At 37.0% G+C, this 24886-nt stretch overlaps 3 protein-coding genes across 5 annotated transcripts in view; 2 read left to right on the top strand and 1 right to left on the bottom strand.

Moving 5' to 3' along the window:
- LOC142351221 (metal transporter CNNM4-like) overlaps positions 1-24886 on the top strand; it is a 520873-nt gene that overhangs the window by 254045 nt on the left and 241942 nt on the right. The window lies entirely within an intron of this gene.
- LOC142351222 (hexokinase-4-like) overlaps positions 1-24886 on the top strand; it is a 319567-nt gene that overhangs the window by 254045 nt on the left and 40636 nt on the right. The gene's annotated exons all lie outside the window — the stretch shown is intronic.
- Positions 17973-23500, bottom strand: LOC142350445 (uncharacterized). The gene is made up of 5 exons (XM_075402292.1): positions 22019-23500; positions 20697-21579; positions 20352-20646; positions 19104-20283; positions 17973-18923 (listed from the first exon to the last, which is right to left on the bottom strand). The coding sequence occupies exons 1-5, from the start codon at positions 23498-23500 to the stop codon at positions 17973-17975; spliced, it is 4791 nt and encodes a 1596-aa protein (XP_075258407.1).

Below are 24886 nucleotides of genomic sequence, written 5' to 3'. Positions count from 1 at the left end.
ACGTTTTTGTAAGGAAACCTTTTCAGTTGATCATAATTTTTCCCAATTTTCATAATAATCATTCTACTTTGTTCATTGGTCACTGCTTCTGATGAGGCGTCTTAATTTTGGATTTCGAAAATTGACTAAAACTCTATCACAATTGTTCAAAACTCCCCAGTTTGAAATCTGTATTTCAGAAAATGTTTTTGTTACCCGAAACGGAAAGGCCATGAATAGATAAAAAATTATCTGACTTCAATATAACTTGGCAGCTGGGCTGGAGATCACTTCAAAACTGAATCTAAAATGCCAAAGGAAGAGTATACGTATATAAGTTTTGATGAAAAGAGAAAGCAATAAAAATCAAAGACATATTTCAACACTATCAAAAAAGACAATGTTCTCTCAAAAAGTAGACTTCTGATCAGCTTCGAGCTCCCTATGTTGATGTTACTGATTAATTGGGATCATATTTTATGATTTTTTTAAAACTGAAAATGGAAAATATTTTTGCCGGGTTGGCGTTCTCTTTGTTCTCTTGTTCTCTATATTGAAAATATGTATTTGCACGCATCCTCGAACGTTTTCAGTTGAAACATACTAAATCTCTTGAAACGCAGACTTCAATGACATAACTTTCATCTTTTTCCAAGCAATCGGCAGTCTTTAACTTAATAGAGGGAATTTTTCGCGATATTTGTTTATCGTGCAGCCGATATCAGAGAAGCTCTTTGTCCAACAGCTCGAATAAATTTTTGTAAGCTGTAATTTATATATTGTAACTCAACAGACGTATCAACAAAAACGAAAGCTGCAAACCTCAAGGAGCCTCAAACAATTGTGCAGACTCTTGTCAGAAAAGTTAATTTTAAAAATTCATTTTTTTGCATTCATGATAATTTCTTTAACAAAATTTTTGAAAAGATAATCTTTCACAGTTTTGTGCAATTTTAAAACTGTCAGCTGCTCTTAAATTTTCCATGTTTAGACTTTAGGTAATCAGTCATACTTGGATATTTCGTATTTGTTTTTTTTGAACAACATATGATTTTCTTAAAGAAAGGTATATTCTAAGAGTTTATTCAGTTTGCAACAGATAAACAGGAAACTTAGAAACAAAATTCCTGTAAAATTAAAAAACCAATTCTTTCACAGTTCTTTAAAGTCTTTTCTCCCACAATAATTTCACTAACTCTGCAACTGCCAATCCCAAGCCCGGAATAGAAAAAAGGGAAAGAAAACTTGAGTTTTTAATTGGCAAACCTCTTAAGTCAATTGACTAGAGAGGTTTCGGACACTTTTCATTCTGTTTTATGATTTTAGAACACCTCATTAATATTGATGTGTCTTTAGTTCGGCACATTGTTAATCTTGATAAAGCCTTAATAAGGGTAATTTAGAAATTTTAATCCGGCCTTGCTACACGTTAAGTTGACCTCGGGAGTTTTTGAAACAAAAAAACATACAGCAGAAAAACAAAACAAAATGAAATACAACTTTTTACGTCTTTACTTGTTTTGTGCGAACCTAAACTTAACAAAACTAAACTTTTTCAAACGTTAAAAAGTATAAATTCTCATGCATCGAAAGTTAAAAGTTTTTTCATCGGATTTCATTCTGTCGGGAATTTTTTTTTCGTAATTCTTGAGATTAAATTGACCAGTACTTGGGAAATATCTGTCTTCAGCGAGCATATATCACTTTCACTTGTCACTGTTTTTTGTCTGGAAATTCAACAGCGTGACAATATGGCAGAAACCCAAGTAAATTTGTTTGGTATATAATTGATGGCTTCTACTTCTTTACTTCTCTTTGATTTTAACAAAAAGTGAGAGTAACATGTTGGAAATAGGGAAGATCGGGGGATCAATCCTCACTACCTCCTTCTACTTTTATTTTTGAAAATTACACTCTTGAATTTGCACTCTTCCACCCTTAATTTAGTGGAGAAAAAGGGGTGTATTTGTTTTATTTTTACACTCTTTACATTTTTGGGGAAATTCATCGGCCTGGGAGGTTGTCTCATAACTAAGCGAACAGTTTAATCTGATGACTTGTTGTAATGGTTTTAAACTAAGTCCCAAGGGGCGCTTAGGCATGACGATGGCTGGCGAGACACTGCCAAAAGATTATCTTACCATCGTTAATAGTACCAAATACATAAAGGATTGCAATAATGTGTCAAATTAGTGTTTAATTCATTAATTCAAGCGTTTCATTCAAGCGTTTCATCTCGCTACTTGTAACTATTGGGGTCAAGTGAAATCGAAAATGAAAAACAGTTAAAACCAAAACGTTTTAAACAGCAAAAGGGATAAAAAATTTTTGCTTTTACTAATTCTCGTCAATTTGCGCGCAATTTCTATTGGTATTTTGATGCCTTCCTTCAATATCATTGCTTTTATATAGTTGAAAACCTTTTTAAAAAAATAGATTGCAGCCTCATACATCGGAGTTAAAATAAACCAATTACGCAGACTTGTAATGATTTCGAAAAAAGGAATAATTATTTCGACAATTATACATCAATCACAGTAGTTTTACAGCCCGCAGTAAAAATTTTAAACGCTAGTGAAGGTTTAGTTTAAAAAGTCAGAGTTCGAATTCATACCATTATGATATCGGGATAATGATGGTCATATACTCGCATCATAATTTTTTCTAACTTATATAAAACTCGCTGAACGCCGTAATTTTGCAGCTGTTTATTTTTCTAATTAAAAGCAATCATCAATCAATACTCACCGGTGCCCTAAAGTAAAATAGATCGCTATTCAAACTTTTCAACTATTTTTGTTTGAAATGTATAGGATTCTTTCAATTTTGTGTTTTTTTTCTCCCTGTTTTGAGCGACTTTTTTAAGCATTGTGCTGCATACAACTACTGAGTCTTAATATTTGATCCATTTCACTGCTTATTGTTCACATAGTTTTCCCTTCACTCGACGGCCCTTTTATTTCTGGAAAGTTCTGAATTGGAGCTTGAAAGTTCAGTTTGCTGATGATGCTTGATGGCACTCTTGATTTACTGAAGACACAAAAAATGTTAATTTTTATACACTCTGTTGTTTTCTTAAGCTTCTGCTGCTACCGCCAACAACAAAATATCATCCGGAGCGCCTGGAAATGATGAACTACCTTAGCCCAAAAAACAGGACCACGGGCAACTTTAACAGAAGGCAGATATGAAAATTTTGAAAACCGCTGTCTGATTTTACAATTTTGATCGTCTGATAGTTTGATATCAGTTGATTTATCGGCTTATCCAGTGATGACCGGTCAAACCATTTGTTTGAGTTGAATTGCAATAATTGGCTTGTACAGCAGATAGTGTACAGTAAGTGACTAAACAAACAGTCAAACAGTCCAATATACTGAAAGAAAACAAGTGAAATTCTCTTTGAGGTGTCTTTTCTTCATTGGGTACTGCTGAAGATCCCTGAAAATTTATAAAATATTTTCATGGGGGAAACAAGCAATCTGTGAAAAATGCTGCAGTGAAAAAAGACTAGGGTGAAATGATTGTTGCCGATAAAAAACTGCATTTCAATGCTGTGCTCTAAAATTAAGTTCTTTTCTTAAAAAAAATAGAAGCACCAAGTTTTGCTAGTGTCAAATTGTCTTTTAAATTTTGGACAATGTGAGAAAAAAATGTTTTGATATCATCAGAGAGATGAAAACCAACAATTCCTCTGAACCTAATGAAATAGCTGAATGGGCTGTCACTGATGGTACGCAAGTTTTAGCTCTTATCTGACGGTTAACCAAAATCAATGCCATCAATTCCTCCTTTTCTCTTCAAATTTTTTAAGGAAAAGAACAATTTCCCATCTTATAATCTTCTGTAATAAAAGTTGGAAAGTTTTTTTCTTAGGGATGCATTACAACAAATTTCTGTAATAAAATTGTGTCGAATAAACCCACAGAGCGAGTAAGTAGGACAAGTAAGACTCTGCGGCATGGCGATGATCGTCTGTTGTTCTTTTTGTAAAAAGTTGCGATAAAGCCTCCAATTTTGTGCATTTATCAATAGGTTGTTTCTAAAGAATGAAAACGTAGTGTATTTACTTCTCGAGAAAAGAAGATATTCAGCTCAACAATTCCGATACTGCAGTTATAGGAACAAGTACATCTTAAAAATCAAACCAATTTAATTATTTATGCTAAACCTATAGACAATCATCTTGATGTTCACACAGAACATAGAAAAGTAATGAAAGACGTTGATGTTGGAACTAAAATAGTCGATGAATGAATGAGATTTCCTATCACAATATAACTCATACTTTCTGGGCGGTCTCTTTCGTCATTTAGGATATTGCGCCAAATGCGAAAGTCTTGAGAACATTGCGCATGTCTTTTTACCTACCAATTTTGACACTTTTCGAATGCACTATTTTCGACGTTTTTCCTAACTGTTTTGGACTCTTTTTTGTCTAAAAATTTGACGTTTTTCAGATCAGTTTTGACGTTCTTCGTTCCATTTTGGTGTTTTTCGAAGCAGTTTGTGATTAATTTATTTTGCTAGTTTTTTCAAGCAATACATAATTTTAAACTATGCAATACAAGCCAGACAGTTATTTCTTTAACATTGCTTAAAACACATTTCTATTATTGTAGTCCGGTGAAAAAACCTCACAATGCAATTAGGAAAAACCCGTTGGACTTTGCAGTACGACAATGATCATTGTTTGCTGCTTTGTATTATTATTTCTAATAACGTGATAACGTGTAAAACATTAAACTTTGGAAACTTATTTAAGTAATAATAGATTGCATTTGGACAACTAAAAAGGTGTATAACATTCTTGAGGCAAAATGATATTACGCTCAACAGTTCTATAGTTGTGAGAAGAGCTTCAAAAATCAATTTAATAATAAAACCAAACTAATTAATTGTGTGCTACCATAGATAATCACCTTGATTTTCACACAGAATTGAAAAAGTTCAAGCAATATATTTGTTGGTATCAAAAATATTAAAACTGAACGAGATAGATATCCTACCACAGTATTACTCATTTTTTGCATATTTCTTTTTAGTCATATGGAATTTTGCTCTCTCCTTCAAATCAATTTTCCCTTAATACTATATTTGGAAAACAAGTCGTTAGGGTTTTGAACTGTGTTTTTTTCTGTTTTAGTATCAAGTTGTCAATTGATAAAAAAAAGAAAATTTTTTTAAAAAATAGCAAAAAACATTTACTTCACTTTAAGCGCAGTTAGAGCACCTTCAGATGAACTTTTTTAAATTATTAATCCGTATTAATTCAAATTTATAAATTCTGTCTTTTTGTGTTATTGTTGTTGATTAATGATTATAGTTATAAATTGTACTTGTTTATAGGACACGAGTAAAATGCTGATTTGGCTAATTGCAGTTTGAGTGGGAAGAGTTTTTCAAACTCCTAAAAATATTTCAATTCGTTTTTCAAAACGCAGGGGCAAGTCGACTGAAAATGCATTCAATGTATAATTTGATAATTGGGGGGTGGGGGTATTAGCATTTACCAAACTATTCATATTTGTTCCGACCCTTCTTGAGGGGGGAAGAACTATATACTCAAATGGGTTTTTTTTCAGACAATTTTCGCCGATCGATATATTTATCGCAGAGAGCTGAGACTGGTATCACTAGAAAGCTCATCCACCGTAGAATACGGAACTAAAAAGATTTTTTCATTTTCGTTTTCTACAGGGAGTAATCGAGCTTTAAACTTCTGAGAAAAGTAGAGTGAATTCCGTTGTTTTTATTCACATTTTCCGGATTTTTTGCCTAAATTTTCGTAAATTTGCAAAAATTTGTTAAAATTTTCAAGAGTAGGGTTGTTGATTTGATTTTTAAAAACAAAAAAGTTTTGTTGATTATTTTGATATCATTTTGTTTGTCAAAAATTCGGGCTAAATATTTCAAAATTCAGCCTTTTTCATCAAAAACAGCACGTAAAAAGATTCTTTAGTTAACTTTGAATCAAATTGCCGAAGCACATCCCCAAAAAACACTAATACAATTTCTGTAGACTTAAAAGGAGGCTATTCTTACTACAATTTCTGTTGAGAGTGCTCTTTAAATAAAATTTTGTCGTTTTTTGCTAACTTTAATAGTTGATTATCAAAAACGCAGAGTTTATTTTCCAGTTCTTAACTAACAAATCATCTATATCTATAATGTTCGAAAAATTAAGTGTCCCCAATGGACGATAAGCATTAGCGGGCCTACTTTTGGACCTATCTTGGACTGTTACAATCCGAAAAGAATTCGGATTGTAATTAGTCGGTCTTTTTAAAAAAAATATAACTTTTTTATATTAATTAAAGAACAGAACATATCAAATCAAAACTCAGGAGTGTTAGGTCCAATTGGCTTCCTGAGCAGTTGCGGGTTATTGCATTTAGTTTTTTTCTTGAAAACCTATGGTCGTTTTGACTCTCAAATGTAACTGATTTTTAAGTAATTAGTGGCTTAATGAATGTTTCCTGTATTTTTTTTCTTAATTTGCTCAACTTGTAGCTTAGTGTCAGCAAATAAAGAAAGCTTCTTCTTTCTGCTGATGGCGAGTTTTGTCTTTCTTGCCATTTTAAGCCTGAAGTTTTTGTTTTTTGGCTTTGATACTACTAGATTTCAGATTTTTTCATTTTTAAATATTTGCCAGTTTTTCAGGTTTTCTAGTTTTGTCACATTATCACACTATTGACAGTTTCATATCAAACTATTGGCTTTTAGAATAAAACACTATTCAATATATCAAAATCTGGAATGATATAGAATTATCGTATTAACGGCTTAGACATTTCATTCTTGAAGAATTTAATTGAATTTTATAAATTTGTCTTTAACTGACCTTTTTTCTTTGTACTTTTATCGTATGAAATTTCCTGTATAATAAAAAATTTCATTGGCTTTTTATGGAAAAATGAATAAGCCTTTTTTCTGGTATTATCAGATAGCTGATGGCTTCCATGGTTTTTAAATGACAAAATAAAAAAAAACTTTTTCAACTTCGCAATTTTGTTCTTTTTTTGTCTGTTGTTACCTAGTCTCATTATTTACAGGTCAAATATGACATTGTTGGTGTTAAAGGAAAAAAATGGCAAAAGAGATTGGTGTTTAAAATTGTAATATATTTGAAGAATTCGTTATGAACTTATTGCTTGAACAACAATTTTTCACAAAAAAGTAAATTAATATATTTTCTGTCATATTTGGCGTTTTTTTGTAGAAGCAAGACATATTCCGATTTATTACAGATCTGTAGCTGTTTTCTTGTACAAATAAATAAAATTTGTTTTGTAATTAATGGCTTTCATGACTTTGGAAGAAATTTTAGTTCGAAAAAAAATTAAATGTGCTACTTTTTTTTGCTTTTTTTCCTTTTGTCTACTTGTTACTCAGTCTCAATAAAAACTACATACTACATTATCAGTGTTTGGGGGAGGCGCAAAGAAACATAATTTCAGGGCCAAAATATGTCTGTACGGCTTCGAAATTGTTGTTTGGCAAGTTTTGATTGATTTTTTGTTGATTGTCTTTTTGTTGTTCGTTTTTAATAGCATAAAAAATTGAACGCGGACAGGTCTGAATGCCCCCTTTACAGACGCATTGATAATTGTGAGCCCCTGGGATTTTTTAGTCGATTTCTAAAAGCTTTCATTACTTTGAAACTGATAGTTTCTTTAAAAATTAAGCGAATTCTTTTACTTTAGTTTTTGTTCTTTTCTGTCTAATTGTTACTAAGCCTTATTATGGTCCCATAACATTTCTGGGGAATTGCAAGTTAATTTTGGTTTCATTGTTTTCTGACGCTACGTCGACTTTGTTAGTAAGTATTCTTTTTTAAAACGGACATAAAGTTTTTGATGTAATTATTGTTTGTTGTTGTTGCTGTTGTTTGATTTTGCTGTTCGTCTTAAGTCACTTTCTTAATATTGACATATCTCATCAGTCTAGTGCATCTTGTTTTACTTCAATGAGTTATTTGCTTTCGAGGTTATCTCTTCTTTCATACACTTTTTTGTGTAGATTACTTGGGGTTTTTTTTGTTTTTTTTGGGGCTTTCTGGATTCCCGTAGCTAATTTTTGGGTTCTTGTATCTGTTCATCAATTGATAGACAATTACGCCAAAATTTGCATGAACGGGGTCAGAACCCTATGTGCAATTGCACATAACCGAGCCGCCTTGTTAGGTTTACAAGCAATTAACTACAATTAATAGTAATTCTAAAAATTAAGTTAATTGATTGAAAACATAATGAATACTTAACCAAACGAATAGCAAGCCGCGGTTTGGCAGTGCATTTTGGTACAAATTGCAGTGAGAAAAAGAGTTTTTACCACGTACTCCTTACATCTTTTTGCGGTGAAAGTGGTGAAATATTTATTTTCACCGCGTTCTCAGTCTTCATACAAAAAGGAAGCTTCCTTTCACGGTTTCGAACCTCGTACCTCCTGCATGCCTTCAAATTATTTTGAATTGCGTTGAGATGGCAAGATGGATCAACGTGAATCAAGAAAGCGAGCTGAAAACGTTTTCAAATGAACCAATCAAAGTTCTCGGGCATCTTCAGTGACGTACAATGATTGGAATTGCGAAGAGGCTTGCTTAACAGTGGTGGATGATGGACATAAGCTAACGATCGGGAGAGACCTCTTCAACAACCTTGGCCTGACAGTGGTACATCAATTAGCAAAAAGAGTAAATGAGTAAATGTGTTGACAAAATTTATAAATCTACATGTAAAATTAAAGAGACAATCGCGTCGCAATTTCCACATCTAGTCTAAAGAATTAGCCTCTCAAAGACTCAAGTAGTGAAACAAAATTTTCATCAAAAACTCACCGCAAGGCATCAAAAACTTCAACGTATGCCGATTAATCGACAACCTAGAGTTACCTTCAAATTAGATCGCTTACAGAAAAAAGGACACATTGAAAAATTATCTAGTTGCTCTGACGAACACTTCATATCTCCGATAGTAGTCACAGTAAAGAAAGACCTATCTATGAAACTAGCACCAGATTCTAAAGTTTTAAACAAATCCATTCACAAAAATAAGTATCAAGTGCCCAACATCAAAATGTTAATAGATTCAATTTCACAACATCTTACACGTACTCAAAACGGTCAACAGGCATTATTTAACAATAGAGCTTAAATATGCCTATAGTCAACTACAATCGCACAAAGACAATGAAAAACACTGTATTTTCAATATTATCTGAGGAGACTCCACTGGCACTTATAAATTTTAAAACTGGATTTCACGGCCTTGCTGATATGACGACTGAATTTCAAAAAGCTTTGGATTATACGCTTATGGGTCTCCAAAACACCATTTGCTACCTTGGTGATATTTTTACTGTTAGTACGGGGTCCGAATCTGATCAACTTAATTATGTCGCTAAATGTCTTCAGAAACTTGACGAGGACAAATTAAGAATCAAACTTCAAAAATGCCATTTTGCAAAAACAGAAATTCAATGGCTCAGGTACAGATTCACTCAAACTGGTATATCACCACTTGAAAACAAAACAACAGCAATATTAGCAGCAATAAATCCACCATTGACACTAAACCGCCTAATATCCCTTCTTGGTTCAATACATTATTAAAATAAATTCATACCAAATCCCGCACAACTTTGTCACCCTCTTAGATTGCTTCTCAAAAAATCCGTCAAATTCCTCTGGACTGCGGAACACACTAAACATTTCGACAATATAATGGCTAAAACTGCTGCAAGCACTAAAGATAGTCATTACAACCCAAATTGGATGTTCGCGTAAAATTTGACGCTTCTTGTTCTGGACTGGGTGCAGCCCTCGAACAAAACTCTTCGTATGAATGGGAAACTATAACATTTGCATCCCGATTTCAAAATTCTACAGAAGAACGATACAGTATCAACCAATTGGAGCTATTATGAGTGGTTTGATCAATCGACTATTGAAATATTATCTCTACGGAAAGAACTTTACAGTAATAACAGATCATCGCGCTCTATTATCAATTTTAAATGAACACAGACCTAATAAATCCTACAATAGTGGTCTGTCTAGATAGATTGACCGCCTAATTCTGTATAATTTTACAATTGATCACATGCCTGGAAAAAAAGGGGCCTTGTAGATTACATTTCTAGAAATCCTTTTGCCAACGATAAAAAAGTTTCATCATATGATAAACATTTTGTAGTAGCAATAATATCCGAAATTCCGGATTCCTTTAAACACTTAATAAAACACAAATTGCAAACTGTAAAGAAATTAAATGGCATATTAAGGTTAAATTCGCCTTCAAATTCATCAAATCGGTTAATCGCGACGCAAATACCTACTTTAATTCACAATAATTAGCAACTTCAGATTACAGCAATTACATCACAATCACCACATCACAATACCTCATAAACAATTGCATCGCAATGGGCATATCAAAACAAAGCTATTAATGCACTCTAAATACCAATCGCATCGCAAATACCTCTTCAAAATCCAAAACCACAATTTGCACTAAATATTATACCATAATATACCTATATCACATTCTATTAACAAATTTGTTGCATATGGGCTGCAAAAGTCAGACATTAGAGAATGCAAACAAACCAAAGAATTAGATCCAATAAAGGCCATCTTTGACACCATCTCAAACAATCATCACAAATTTCTCAAATTAGGCGCGAAAGCACAAATTTCCAACTCTAAATACAAGCAACTAAAAAAAACTTCGCTTTTTGCCCCAAATCAACTCAGAATACATCAATCAAATGATCACTCTACCAACGCCATTTCCAAAATACCAGAAGCTAAAGTAACAAAATCTACAACAACGAAGGCCCAAGTTACCTTTCAGACAATTCCCCTGCTAATACAACACACGCGACGAATATCTCATCAAACACTGATACAACGCCTTCTACTAGTGCCATCGACACGCGCAGGATTTGAGACTACACAACACAATCAATCGGATCTTTAGCAAGAAATTGCAAGCAGTTCTCACAGGAACGGACACCATCTTAAAATAGGTGGGAGATTGCGTCATTTGCAACAATGAAGACAGGCTGGTGAAAATTAGTCCCTGCATCCATACATATTGAAGGGATATGAGTATTGAGCATTGGTGTTTTTGTATCAACAAAAACATCGCAATCCCTAAAGCCATTATAGACGCGGTGCTAGAGGACATCCACTCCACGCACCCGGGAAGTTTTGCTGTGTTGTACCTAGCACAAAACATTTGGTGACCATATATCCAAAGAGATATATTGGCTAAAGCGAGCGAGTGCAAAGTCTGCACGAAAATTGGTGAGAATTTAAAACCAATGGTTCCGTATAGCAAATAGTCACCATTACCAAATTGTATTGAAACGAATGACGAAATCCAAATAGATTTAGGCGGAACTTCTATTAATGAAAAGGGCGTAGAACACTTAGACTAGACCAAGTTAGATGTTTGACAGGCAAAATGTTTGAAACATTTTTACTGAAGATGAAATTTAACCAACTTACGCCCCTGCAAATGATCATAGAGCAATGGGTTTAGTCGAATGCCTTATTCAAACTATTATAAATCAATTATCATGTATGAAAGCACATCTAATTATAAAATTTAATCTTGAACACTCAAAACATGCAATTATACAACGATTAAGAATATCTAAACATAAAACAACAAAAATCTCACCATTTGAAGCACTTTTTGGTAGACGTCGTAGTACACCAATTTCGAAAATCACCACAAAATCAACTAATAAAAGTTTAAAATGTAATAAAGTAATCAAATATTATTTAGACGAAGATACCATCCCGGGCAGATCGTACCTCACGGATGCACAGTGGTCAAATACGGTCATGTGCTCCAATGTTGAAATCGAGTAGGTCATTTGCGCAATAAATTCCCGAGCCCATGAGGAAAAAGAAAAGCTCAAAGACAGAAAATTGCGACTAATGTGGTCCAACGGAATCGCCAGACCGATCCCGCGGAGCAAAAAAAGCATGCAGGTGAAGATAACACGCAAAATAAATGCAGAGCAGAGGAAAAAGAAGAACTGAGATGGGCTATACAAAGTTTTTGCCCCAGGGAGCACTATAGGAAAAATCAGTCCGACAACGAGTGTAAACAAGGAACCAAAAAGGCAAGAGGTTCGCGTCCGAAATTCGGATATCGCCAAACTTCGCATGCGAAATGAAAGAGGATTAGAGCTTGGAAAGTACATTGATAGGCGGCCCAAAAAAAGCTCAAGAGAAAACATGAGAGCAGAAAATCAACAATCACAAAAAAGACTTAAAAAAGATTTGGGGAGCAAAAAAATAAAACGCAATCGCAACCAACCTGACGACGTTAGCGTTATTTCTAACGGACGCTCCTGTATTTCCACTTCCATTAATGTTGCTCGTGCTTTAAGAATGCAAATTCCGAAACGTAACCCCAAGCATGACGACGCATTTCAAAACAGGCCAGATTTGACGCAAACACTACATTTCAGCCCATCTGTACCAATGGCGGCTCCACCTACCCAACCCACTACAGCAGGACCATCCGTGTAGCAATCAACTCTCTCAACTCGGTAAGCAACCCCTATACTGCGCAAGGAAAAGAGTTTAATTCAAGTGAGCGACACATCGGACTCCGAGGCTTTTTCGGTCAGAAGGAGTGAACGCCAGCTCAAAAAGCAGAAAATGACCTCACAGCCAGAATCCAGTGTGCAAAATATACAGAATACATGAGGTTATTCTACAGAGCTTCCAATTTCAGATACCACCTTCATTGGTGTACCATCACCGCAAAAACCAAAAAAAGATTGACTCTCGACCCAAACCCAAATCTGCCCATATATATATATATATATATATATATATATATATATATTTATATATATATATATATATATATATATATATTTATATATATATATATATATATATATATTAGAGGCAGAAGAACGCTCTGATTGAGAATAAACTTTTTGTTTTTCTCCCACAGGGGGAAATGTCAAATGGGATGGAAATTACCATCAGAATATTCATTTCCATATTTTAGTTCAATTTCATTTTCTTAATCCATTTCAAACGCAGTTGCTTTTAATTTAGTTCTTCATACATCTTCAGTTGAATATTTCTTGATTGTTCAGGTTCCAGACAGGAAACTGTCTTTTCACGTGTATAAACAAATCTAATTTCCTTTCTTGTGCGCGAATAACTTATGATATGCTTTAACTTCTTTTAATCTTAATTTGTTAAATCTCAATTCGTTCCTGTCATTTGCATCGCTGTAAATCAGCTGTAATTCAAAATTAACCAACTGCTCTTCAAAATAGCCAGCTCAAGATAAATCAAGTCATTCGCAAGGCAAATTCTAACTTCTTAACTCAGAATTCAAAAAGAAGATACTAAGTCGGCAAACGCAGCGCAATAAACTCAGTTAGTTTGGTAAAGATACAATCGCCACTCAATTGATTAATCACAAAGCAATTGAGTACAACAGACCAGTTCAATGGTTTGATACTTTGGTTTTTAAGAAAAATTTTAAGAAGAGACGAGTTCCAATAGTGTTGAAGGACCTTTTGGTTCCTTAAGCTATTAAACTGAGTTTTTCCACTTAGTTTCAATAAAGATTGTTGAACAACAAAAAACTTGCTTAACCAAATTACATGTTATAGTGAGAAAAAGGAAGTTATATCCGCTGAGTTATAACATACCCGTTCAACATCTAATACTTTGGTTTTTAAGAAAAATTTTAAGAAGAGACGAGGTCCAATAGTGTTGAAGGACCCTTTGGTTCCTTAAGCTATTGAACTGAGTTTTTCCACTTAGTTTCAATAAAGATTGTTGAACAACAGAAAGCTTGCCTAACCAAATTACATGTTATATTGAGAAAAAGGAAGTTATATCCGCTGAGTTATAACATACCCGTTCAACATCTAATACTTTGGTTTTTAAGAAAAATTTTAAGAAGAGACGAATTCCAATAGTGTTGAAGGACCTTTTGGTTCCTTAAGCTATTGAACTGAGTTTTTCCACTTAGTTTCAAAAAAGATTCTTGAACAACAAAAAGCTTGCCTAATCAAATTACATGTTATATTGAGAAAAAGGAAGTTATATCCGCTGCTTCAGTTTGGATTGCAAAAAAGGGTGTCAACACAAACAAGAAGTTTTTTTCTATTTTCAATGAATCAGTCACTTATGAAACTGATAACGGAACCGAGGCCCAGATGAAAAGTTGAAACTTATCTCAGTGGAACAAATGTGATTGCGTTCGAACCGAAGCATCAATAGATGCACTATTTGAAACTGTTTTTTCTTGTATTTTCAATACTCAAATTAATTTTTTAATTTTCTTTTCTTGTTCATGATTATGATTGGAATTCGCGGCTCCCAATGTCTAGCAAATTGTTGTATGTTCAAAACACAGTGCGTTTCTTGTATAGTTTTAAATACGCTGCTCAGATGTTTCATAGTATGGGCTGAAAGTTCCGTCCAATAGGAGACCGATACTCGATAGTTTTATTGTAGAAAAAAAATAGAGATCGTGCTTGTTTTATGCCGAACCTCCAAAGAAGGTTAGCACCCCTTCGTTTAGGAAGAAAAAAATTTAGTTTTTGAATCATTTTTACTCAAATTTAAAATCCCTTTCTGAAAACATTTTTTACACCGTTGATCCCCCAACATTAGCGTTTTTGATTATATACCTATAGAGTAGAGAGAAAAGGCGACGTTCACTTACATTCTAAGCACTTCTTCTATTTTTCGGAAGTTAAACAAGTGCAAACTTAGCCAAAGCTGAGCAAAGTTCTCTTATACTTTAGAAGCCTGAGTTGTAATAAACCTATTAAATAGCTCCTATTTTTTATCGAATCGACTGACTTCAGATGTTGAATTTCTAATTAACCTCAACCGTCAAAGCCCGGAAGTGACTCTTTGTAGTGATTGCCTGTTCTGGTATCATCGCTGTTGCCATTTTGGCTATCTAGAGGATCATCAGTTGAACCAGGAGTGTTCAGTCAAGTTGTATTGCATCATTTTTTCTCTCACAGTTATATTAGTTTTGATAAATAAATAATAACGAGGAGTTTCAACGAACAAATATCGATACTGCAAACATCTGCTCTTTTAAGAGGTCAGGCAGGCGCGCTTCACCACTGAAACTCTGCCATGAAATGCATCTAATCTCGTCATTGGCACCCCAAAGATTAAGAACAACAAAACCAGAGACGTTTCAGCAACAGTCCACCTGTCGAGGTGCCACGCTGAGAGATCTGTTCAATGTAGAGCAGAATTCCTGGCCTTTGAAACTGCAAACTGTGACCGTCATAGCAGTAAATGACCATCGACTCAACTATGTCCGATGTGCTATATCCGCTGACAAGAATTATTTGAATTAGCTCAAAGTAAATTCCCACCAACCGTCATTACTACAATCAGTGTAATAGACTCGGCAAACAACAGTAACATTATTACACCATTGTACTCTCTAAGCTGTGCCCACTTAAATCATCTTCACAAAACTTTTCCTCCCGGGTCGAGGTGTCACCGCTAAAAATCGCTAAAAGATGTAAGATTTGCCGTAAATTTGAGTAAAAATTGTAAGATTTGCGCTCAATGCGATCAATGCGGTGAAAAAATCTTTTAAGCGGTGAATTTTTTTTCACCGCTTATGCGGTGAAAAAAAATTTACCGCTAAAATTTGCTATTCTTACAAAAATTCATCGCTAATCTTACAAAATTTCGTCATTGCAAAAATTGTTTTAAACACATTCAAGAATACTGCTGAATGATCAGCAACCACTTAAAATTAAAAAAGATATAACTTTTCAATTGAATTTTAAATCTTTGAAATTTTAAATGGAGCATTTATTTGCAGAGTTGCCAAGGAAACAAGCGGAAACCGTGGACCTTCACGCCTCGATTATCAGGAATGGTGGCTGCTTCTTACCTTGTTCAAAGCGTCGTCCAGCTATAGGCTTCTAAAATGACCCTTGCGAAACTAGCCAATGAAATTGCCTCAGAAGAGATTTCATTCCCTGATTCATATAATGCATGCCAATTGATCGTCTAAGACCAATGTTCCGTCGTACAACCCATAGATATATGTGAAGCAATCCAAAAACCTTAGAACGAAGCATGTGTGAAGCAAGATATCACCCAATTCGACAAAATGTACTACTATGCCTGGACCAAAAATGTTGCATTGCACACGCTATTTACTCTTTTCCCGGGCCGAGGTTTCACCCCTAATCCACCCCTAATTAGCGGGGATTAGGGTGTAATGCGTTTTCCACTGCTATTTATAGGGGAAAAGAGGGTAAGAGTGTAATTTTAAAAATTACACTTTATTTACACTCTTTTCTCCACTCTTTTTACACTCTTTACAAAGAGTGTAATTTAGGGTGGACTGATAAAAAATTACAGACAATCGACAGGGGGAAGATGGGGGATCAATCCTCATTAACTCCTTCCACCTTTATTTTTTAAAATTACACTCCTATAATTACACTCTTCCACCCTTAATTAAGCGGAGAAATAGGGGGGTAATTTTTTTATTTATACACTCTTTACACTCTTTTCCCCGTTATTTTTGGGGAAAATCCTCGGCCCGGGTTAGGGGCTCCTATGGGAAATAAAATCTGGAACGTGACCTCCTGATTGAGGCAAAAAATGCATTTAGCGATATAAATTGCCAGATTGCCCTCAAGAACATAAAAAACTGTGCCTCCGTTATGCGCTTGTCCCATGAATTCTTACCATGATCCGTAAAACCTAAACAAATTTGCCCTCAAACTTTACCAAACCACACTAGGAAATTCCTTAGCAATGGTCATGTATGCAGTTGCTACACTGCACCTCATCATACAAATTCTTGAACCCATTATTACCCAAAAATGGTCTGCAGATGATGAAAATGCAGCAGGGTTAGACAACACCATGAAGCGTTTCTTTGATAAATTCCAGGACATAGGACCAGTCTAAGAGTAGAATGTTATCAAATGTCATAGAACAAATAAAAAAAAACAAAGCACTTAGAAATAGCCAAAAGGAAAGAAGTTGTTAAACCGGAGGACAGGGCATAGAATCTTCGGCTGAAATCTGCGCAACTCAAGGCCTTCACAAACTTGGTCCAACGAATACAAGCTTTCTTTATAAGGACTATGCCAAACTCGCAGACACTATCCACCAGTACATATAATATTATTAGGAAGAATTTATAATATCCATGGTTAATCATTTTATATACAGCAACAGCTACAGAGACCCTTTCTCGCTGCCAGTTCGCAAAGGCGGTCTCAACATTTTTTAACAGAGTATTCGAGTTTATTTTGCAGAGTTTATTTTGCTGTATGTTCTTCTATAAGCTTGTATGCTTGTTAAATAATAGCTTACAAAGGTGTGGTTTATACCCGCATTCACTATCAAAGTTAAGTGTGGCACGATGAAACTCATGTATGATAATGAATAAAAAGGTTTGGCATTGAAAGTCATGAAAAATCAAAGTTAAAGATATGACTTTTACAGCGATTATGAATATGAACTCAATAAATTTGAACTAAATAACAAGGGGAAGGATTGAGGGGCTAAACGGTTACGGACCGTTTACACTCCGGCAAGCAACAACAAAACTTAGCAAATAAATTTATCAGAAGAGAACAAAATAATTGACATCAGAAATTCAAATTTACTGCCTCAAAAGTTTCCGCTTAAGTGAGTTTTATGCATCAATTTGACATGATTGAAGGAGTATTCATTCACCCTCCGCGGCTAACGAAGAAGAAGAATCATTGTCAGTTTCAAACACCTTGCCCAATCTCACTGCGGGACGTTGCACCATGCCAGTACTGGTCTTGATGTCGAAGCTTCTTGCCACTCCATCTCTACTCACATGTGCTTTGACGATCCGACCAATGGGCCAAATTCCACGGGGTGTAAAATCTTTGTAGAGCCAAACAACATCGTCTTCCTTGAGCTCAGCGTTGGCCTGCTGCCATTTTGTTCGTCAGTTAAGTTCCGGTACAAATTCTTTGAGAAGACGAGACCAATAGTGGTCCAAAAGGGTCTGTGACTCCTTGAAGTCTTTAATTGGAAACCGGGTTCTGTTGTTTGCCAGAGGTTTTAGGCAGAAGTGGCTTCTTCTCATCAGGAAATGATTCGGTGTTAATGGTTCCTCGTCAGTCAAAGTGCTCCCAACATGCGTCAGTGGGCGTGAATTAAGAATTCCTTCTGCCTCCGCTACGACTGTATGGAAGACTGAAAAGTTTAGTCGGCGGCTTCCGAGGACAACAAGTAGGCTTCGTTTAGCCGACTGGATAAGTCGTTCCCAAACCCCTCCGAAGTGCGGTGCCAGAGGTGGGTTGAACGTCCACTGGATGTTCTGTTGGGCCAGCTGGAGACGTATGTAATTGTTGTCTGGTTTGTAGTTTTCCTGAAAATTGAGTTTCATTGCCTGGTTAGCTCCAACAAAGTTTTTCCCGTTGTCCAAAACAATGACATCAGGGTATCCTCGTTTGGATACAAAACGTCGAATAGCCATTAGTAGACAGTCAGTAGAGAGGTCCTCACAAACTTCCAAGTGTACTGCTCGTGTCACCAAGCATGTAAACATGCAGACATAACTGAGTTCTGTCTGGGTTCTGGATTTTTCAATGTGAAAGGGACCGAACATGTCCATTCCAGTATTCACAAATGCGCAGAGTTTGGAGTGCTTCGGAAAGCGAAATTTTGGTAGAGGAGCCATCTTCGGCCTGACATTGTCTGCTCGCCAGCGTCTGCAGATGAAGCAGTACTTCCCTAAATTTCTTAGAGTTCTGCGGATTCCAACTATCATGAACGTTGCTTGGATATGTGCACGAACCTGTTCAATTCCATGATGCCCGCAGTCGTGATGTGTTTTCTCAATAAGCAGTTTGGCAACTCTGCACTTGCCGTGGAGTATCACCGGATGTTTGCTCTGAAAATGCAATCCAGATTTTTGAATTCGTCCCTCAACCCTAAGTAGTCCGTCGCTATCCAGAAAGGGTTTTTATGGTAATAGTTTGTCCTTCTTGTCTAGGGGTAGTCTACTTTGAAGCCGAGAAACTGTGTCCTTGAAGTGTGTGGACTGAGATATCCTCAAGAGAAAGCTCCGAGCCTTGTTTTCGTCAGCCGCGAAGTCGTCCAAGTCGCAAAGTACGTCGCGTTTGATCAACCACTTCAGTACGCGTATTGCTTGAAACACTGTTCTAATTGTGCCAAGGAGTCTAGGCCAATTTGAAAATCTGTTTGGATCTACCAACGGTTTTTCACTGGTCTTGACATCAACTTGAGTGGCGTATGTTTGAGCTGCTTTGTCAACGGAGAATGTCCACTCGCTCTCAGGTTTGATCAGGAAAGAAGGTGCTGTTATCCAGAATTTTTGAAGATCGCATGGAGCTAGACCTCTGGTACCATGATCAGCCGGGTTCATTTTCCCTGGTACGTGTCGCCAGTCGTCTTTGTTTGAGTTCTCAGCAATTTTGTTGAGCCCATTTGCGATGTTCATCTTCTGTCGATCCTTTGATTTGATCCAGCTGAGTACTGCTGTGCTGTCGGTCCAAAAGTTTTTGCTCTTCACATCTATTGTCATCTCGGTCTCACAGAAGCCTGCTAGTTCTGCTCCCAGTGTAGCTGCTTCGAGCTCCAATTTGGGAATGCTCATCTGTTTGATTGGTGCCACCTTGGACTTGCTGATGACGTAGTGGGTAGCTATTGAGCCGTCAGCGGAGATTGTTCTCAGGTACACCACTGCTGATACTGCTGAAAGTGAAGCGTCTGTGAAGGTGTGCAACTCGTGAGTTCCATCGACGTTGGCAACTAGACATCTGGGGATTTGAATTGAAGGCATATTCTCGAAATCTTCCATCCATTGCTGAATTTCGTCGTAATGTTCCTTTGATAGTAGCTGGTCCCAATTGTGTCCTTGTTTGACGACTTTTTGCAAGATGCATCTCAGTCGAATTGCAAAACGCGAGATTATTCCAATGGGATCAAACAAAGAAGCAGCCATTGAGAGAAGCTTTCTCTGTGTGATATTCTCTCTTTCATAGCTCAGTTTGGGTTTCGCAAAAAGAAGTTGATCGGATTCAGGGTTCCATGTTTGACCAAGTATCCTTTGTAACTTTAGAACTCCAATTCTGTCTTCCTCTGGAATCTTTTCCAGCACAGCAGGGTAATTGCTGCTGTTACTGCAACCTTGTACTGACAAAACCGTAGAAGAAGTCCATGTAGGTTGCACAAAAGGTCCGGTCCCGTTAGCAGTGCATCGTTCAAAGAAACCCCTTTGTATTTTGAAGCTGCATTTGTCACTCGTCTTATCTTGTCTGGTTTTTACTTGTTGATGACGGGATGATGCGGTAGGTACCAAATGTTCTTTGCATCCTGGTTCGTAACAGCTGCTATGTATCCCTTATCCATATCATCAAAGATAGTGGTCATATATCTCTGTTTCAGTTGGTTGTCTCTCTCTAATCGCTTCTGCAGGGCGTGCCACTGAACCCTTGCCATGAAGTAGTTGTTGGGTAGCGTGACGTTTTCTCGCCAAGGGAGTCCAATCTCATATCTTTCCCCGTTATGATGTGTGGTCTCTGCCAAAGTCTTTATTGCCTTGTGGTCTTCATCATTGTGTCCCTTCGTAGAACCCTGACTAAAGTTGACACCTTCAAAAGTTCAAAAAGATGCAGAAGATTTTCGTCCGGGTCGTCACTACCTCGCTTGAGATGGTTGAAAAGAGTGATGTTGTGGTTGCTGCTTCCTTTATGGTTTGGTTGAAAGTACTCTTGTGGCACAGGTCCTGTCAAAGTCCATCCTAACAGTGTGTTGACTCCGTAGGGTGTTCCTGGTTTGCCGGTAGTGAAATGTCTTGGAACAGTAGCCAGAAAAGCATCTGCCCCTATGAGTATTCCAATTTTGTTGTCACGAATTTGTGGGAAGTTGATTTCTGCCAAATGATCATGGTCTCTACAAAGTCTATTCAACATTTCTGCGGGGACAATTGGCATCTGGAACTGCTCAATGGAGGTTGTGTACACAGGAAGACTTGTCACCGGTTTTGAGCTGTGAAGTGAACCAATTCCAATCATGACATCAGCTGTTGTTACTGTGTGCTCCCCTTGTAGCGAAGCTAGAGGAAGTTCTATACCTTTGGGGACTCTAATCCGAAGAGCATCAGCAATGTTTTGTGTGATCTGTGTATTATCACTCCCACTGTCCAAAAGTGCATAGGTCTCTATGTTGAAGTCTTTGTAGAAGAGCGTGACTGGTGTTGCCTGTAGTTGAATAAAAGCTCTGACCCATGTGGGTTCCCAATTTCTGCTACAAGTGTGGTTTTGCACTCGTGGAAGTTTTGATGAATCATCATTCAGTTCGTGGCTAGTCACTGATTGAAAGTGAGTGTTACTTCTGTCATTAGTTTGCTGGGGATTGATGTGCTGCTGATTGGCAGTTTGATGCGAGTTGTTGTTCCCATAGCTTGGATTACGAGGGTTTAAACTCTTTTGATTGTATCCCCTTCTGTTGTTGGTATTTGGCGTGTTACTGGTTGTTGACGAAAGCTGAGACGTTGTATGATTGAAGTTTCTACCGTAGTTTGACTGCACCGGGTTGTTCCTGGATTAAAATCCCCCTTTACTCGTTGCTTGGAAATCACTTCTCTGCAAAGTCCTGAAGTCGTCTCAATGGAGAGTTGAATGATGAAACCCGTTGAATATGTCTACAAGACATCGAATCTTTGATTTACAAAATCCACCCTCATGTCTCTTCAAGCAATTGACACACAAGTTGTGATGCCTCACCAATTGCTGACGTTCAGCTACAGGCTTGCTCAGGTATTCTTTGCAGCGACCAAGGTTGTGATCCCCAGAGCATAGTTGACAATTTGAGCTGGCTTGAAGAACTATGTTGGAGTGTTTCTGGCCTTGGGAAGGCCGTTCAACCCGGTCTGTCTTTTGTGGTCTTTGTGGAGAGACATCCTCGCAGGCCTCTGCATATGTGCTTATCCAATCTGCATAGTCTCATTCTCATGCTCCTTACATGTTGATTCCAGCGAATCGTCATTGGTGTTGTCAACTTCTCCTTGGCAACCGTAACTACCGCAGAAGCCTTCAGGTCCGATTCAAAATGGTGAAGTCGAAAGGTCTGTGCCAAACGTCTGAGGAAGGACGCAAAACTTACAAAGCTGCTGGGATCATCCATTCTGGTCCTAGGCCATTGTTCAAGTTGTGTGAGGTACGCACTCACAACATGCTGCGGCTTTCCAAACTTTCTGATAGGTTCCTGAAGGGCCTCCTCATAGAAGTCTCCGTTGTAAGAGTATCCACCGATGAAGTTTTTTGCTTTGTCAGTTACCGAGTTTTGCAAGTATGTCATTTTCTGAACAGTTGAAAGAGCTGGATTGTCGTGAATGGTTGACTTGAAAAAGCTGTACCATTGATGCCACATCAAAGGATCGCCTGCGAAATGGTCAAGACTAATCTTTGGTAGACTGAACGCATTCATCATCACTTGATGGTTGGTCCATTCAGAACTGTGAGGTCGTTGTTGGAACTGTTGCTCAGAAAACTGTTGTGGCATGAAATTGAAGTGACGGTTGGTCTCTCCGTTGGGAGCGTTCATCATTTTGTTTGTCTCTGGGAATGAGTGATCCAATTGACTACCGAGCAAATGACGTGACTGCTGCTGATCCCGGGGATAGTGATTGTCTGCAAAAGTTTGAGTGAAATTGTCAGGCATTGCTTGATGTTGAAATCCGGTTGCTGTACCGGATCTCCAGTAAACAGTGTCTGATGGTTGATCGGTAGAAATATTGAGGGTAGCAAAACCTTGATTTGGAACATTCACATCAACAATCGGGCAACTCTGAACCTGTTTCGCATCTTCACTGAAGCTGCGATGCTCCTGTATCGCACTGTTCTCTTTTGGTTTCTGTTGCTGAGCATTGTATTTTTCTACACTTGTTCTTTCTTTTTGAAGATCACGATGACTGTTTTTGAACGGTACACCATCATGGTCATCAGAACTGAACACCTCATCCCAGCTCTCAGCGTTTTCACCTGCATTTTGCATTGGCGTTTTACGTCTCATTCCGCTTGGTTGTTTACGTCTGCTTCCTGAAACAACCACCTTGCTGCGTATTTTGTTGGGCTCTTCCGAGGAGGTGTCGGAAGAGATGAACTTTTGATGGTTTGACCCATGAAGCAATCTGACTTTTGGTTTGGTTCTCAGCCATTTCCAATTTCTCCTTGCAGACTCTGCAGCAACAGTGTCAAACTCTTCTTGTGTCAACTGCTGTTCTATGAGTTTGTTACACATGCGATCAAGCTCCGCTTTTTGCTGTCGAAGTTCGTCAACGCGCTCTTGGAGGTCTGTTGCTGCTTCTGTTTGTTGCATTTGTTCGTCGAGTAGGTCTTGTGCTGCTTCCCACTCAATGACTTTGAACTTCAAGAGTTGCATGAGTTGAGCCTTGGAGGTTGACTTTGTTTTGGTTTTGCTTGACATGGTTCTGGCTTTTCTCATTGGTTAATGGTTACTTTGTTTATGGTTGCACGATGATTTTCACAAAAAAAAGTTGCACTATGAGTGTTATGAGTCACTGCATTTTTAGTTAGCACTTAAAATGTTGTTTGAACGCTTATTAATTGTTTTTTTTGTATCTAAAAATAACTTGAATGCTATTTATACTGCTGTTGTGGACAGCTATTATTGGTTTGGTTGTCTTATGTTTTACCAAATGTTGCTTGAATGCTGTTTTTTTTATTAAATTATTTTATGCACGCTTTGCGCTGTGGGGAGGGTTTTGTCTGATCACGGTCGCAGAGAAACACCCTAACCAGGGGAGGATACTGTTTTACCTTTTAGAAAATTTTGTGCCTAGAAACAAAAACTTTTGCACTTGCGTGTCAGCAGGTGCAAAACTGTAAATCAGAATCAGCTGGAGTATCTGTTTGAATATAAGAAGGGCTTAATCAAACCCTGAAATTTTAAATGCTCTTTCGCTAGACTTAGGGTCAGAGAGTTTTAGCTGAACTAGAACGTGCTATAATTTAAGAAAGATCAGGCTTTGCTACCTATTTATATGTTCGACTATCCCCGTCGTCAGCCTATGCGTTGGTTCAAAAGAGAACACGCAGCCTCACCCGCTCAGGCCCCAGTCAATCTTATTAGCAAATGTGGGACCTCTAGCCGCATGGACTAGAGAACTGCATTGAGCGGATTGCATCATAATGTTCGGAGTGCAATGAACGATGCAGGGGGAAGGTCATCGAGCTGTAACTTACTTAGAAAGCCTGACAGCCTAGAAATTTGAAGTGCTAAAATATCAGATGGAAAAATCTATAGCACGTTTAATTCAGCTAGGTGGTGGGATTTTTTAAAGTTTTAGTGAAAAACTACAAGTCAGAAATTTTAAGTTGTCTCTGTATTGTGAGTCGATGGTTCGGTTTTAAAACCAAGGATGCGCCAAAATTTGTTATTTTTTCTTTAGTCTGATCCGCTTTCAGAGACAACGACTGGTTTTCAAGAGTTTATTTTGCTGTATGTTCTTCTATAAGCTTGTATGCTTGTTAAATAATAGCTTACAAAGGTGTGGTTTATACCCGCATTTACTATCAAAGTTAAGTGTGGCACGATGAAACTCATGTATGATAATGAATAAAAAGGTTTGGCATTGAAAGTCATAAAAAATCAAAGTTAAAGATATGACTTTTACAGCGATTATGAATATGAACTCAATAAATTTGAACTAAATAACAAGGGGAAGGATTGGGGGGCTAAACGGTTACGGACCGTTTACAGAAAAGATCCATCAAGGTTACTATACCTCTTGGAGAAATTCGAAAGGAAGCAAGCGAAGAACAGGAATGTGTACTCAGTACCATAAGACGCGCAAGAGATTAAATATAG

Source organism: Convolutriloba macropyga, chromosome 12, assembly GCF_964194025.1.
Source record: "Convolutriloba macropyga chromosome 12, txConMacr16.3, whole genome shotgun sequence".
In the NCBI taxonomy this organism is placed as follows: Eukaryota; Metazoa; Xenacoelomorpha; order Acoela; family Convolutidae; genus Convolutriloba; species Convolutriloba macropyga.
The sequence above is the reverse complement of the archived record's forward strand: the minus strand, read 5'-3'. Positions and strand labels throughout refer to the sequence as shown.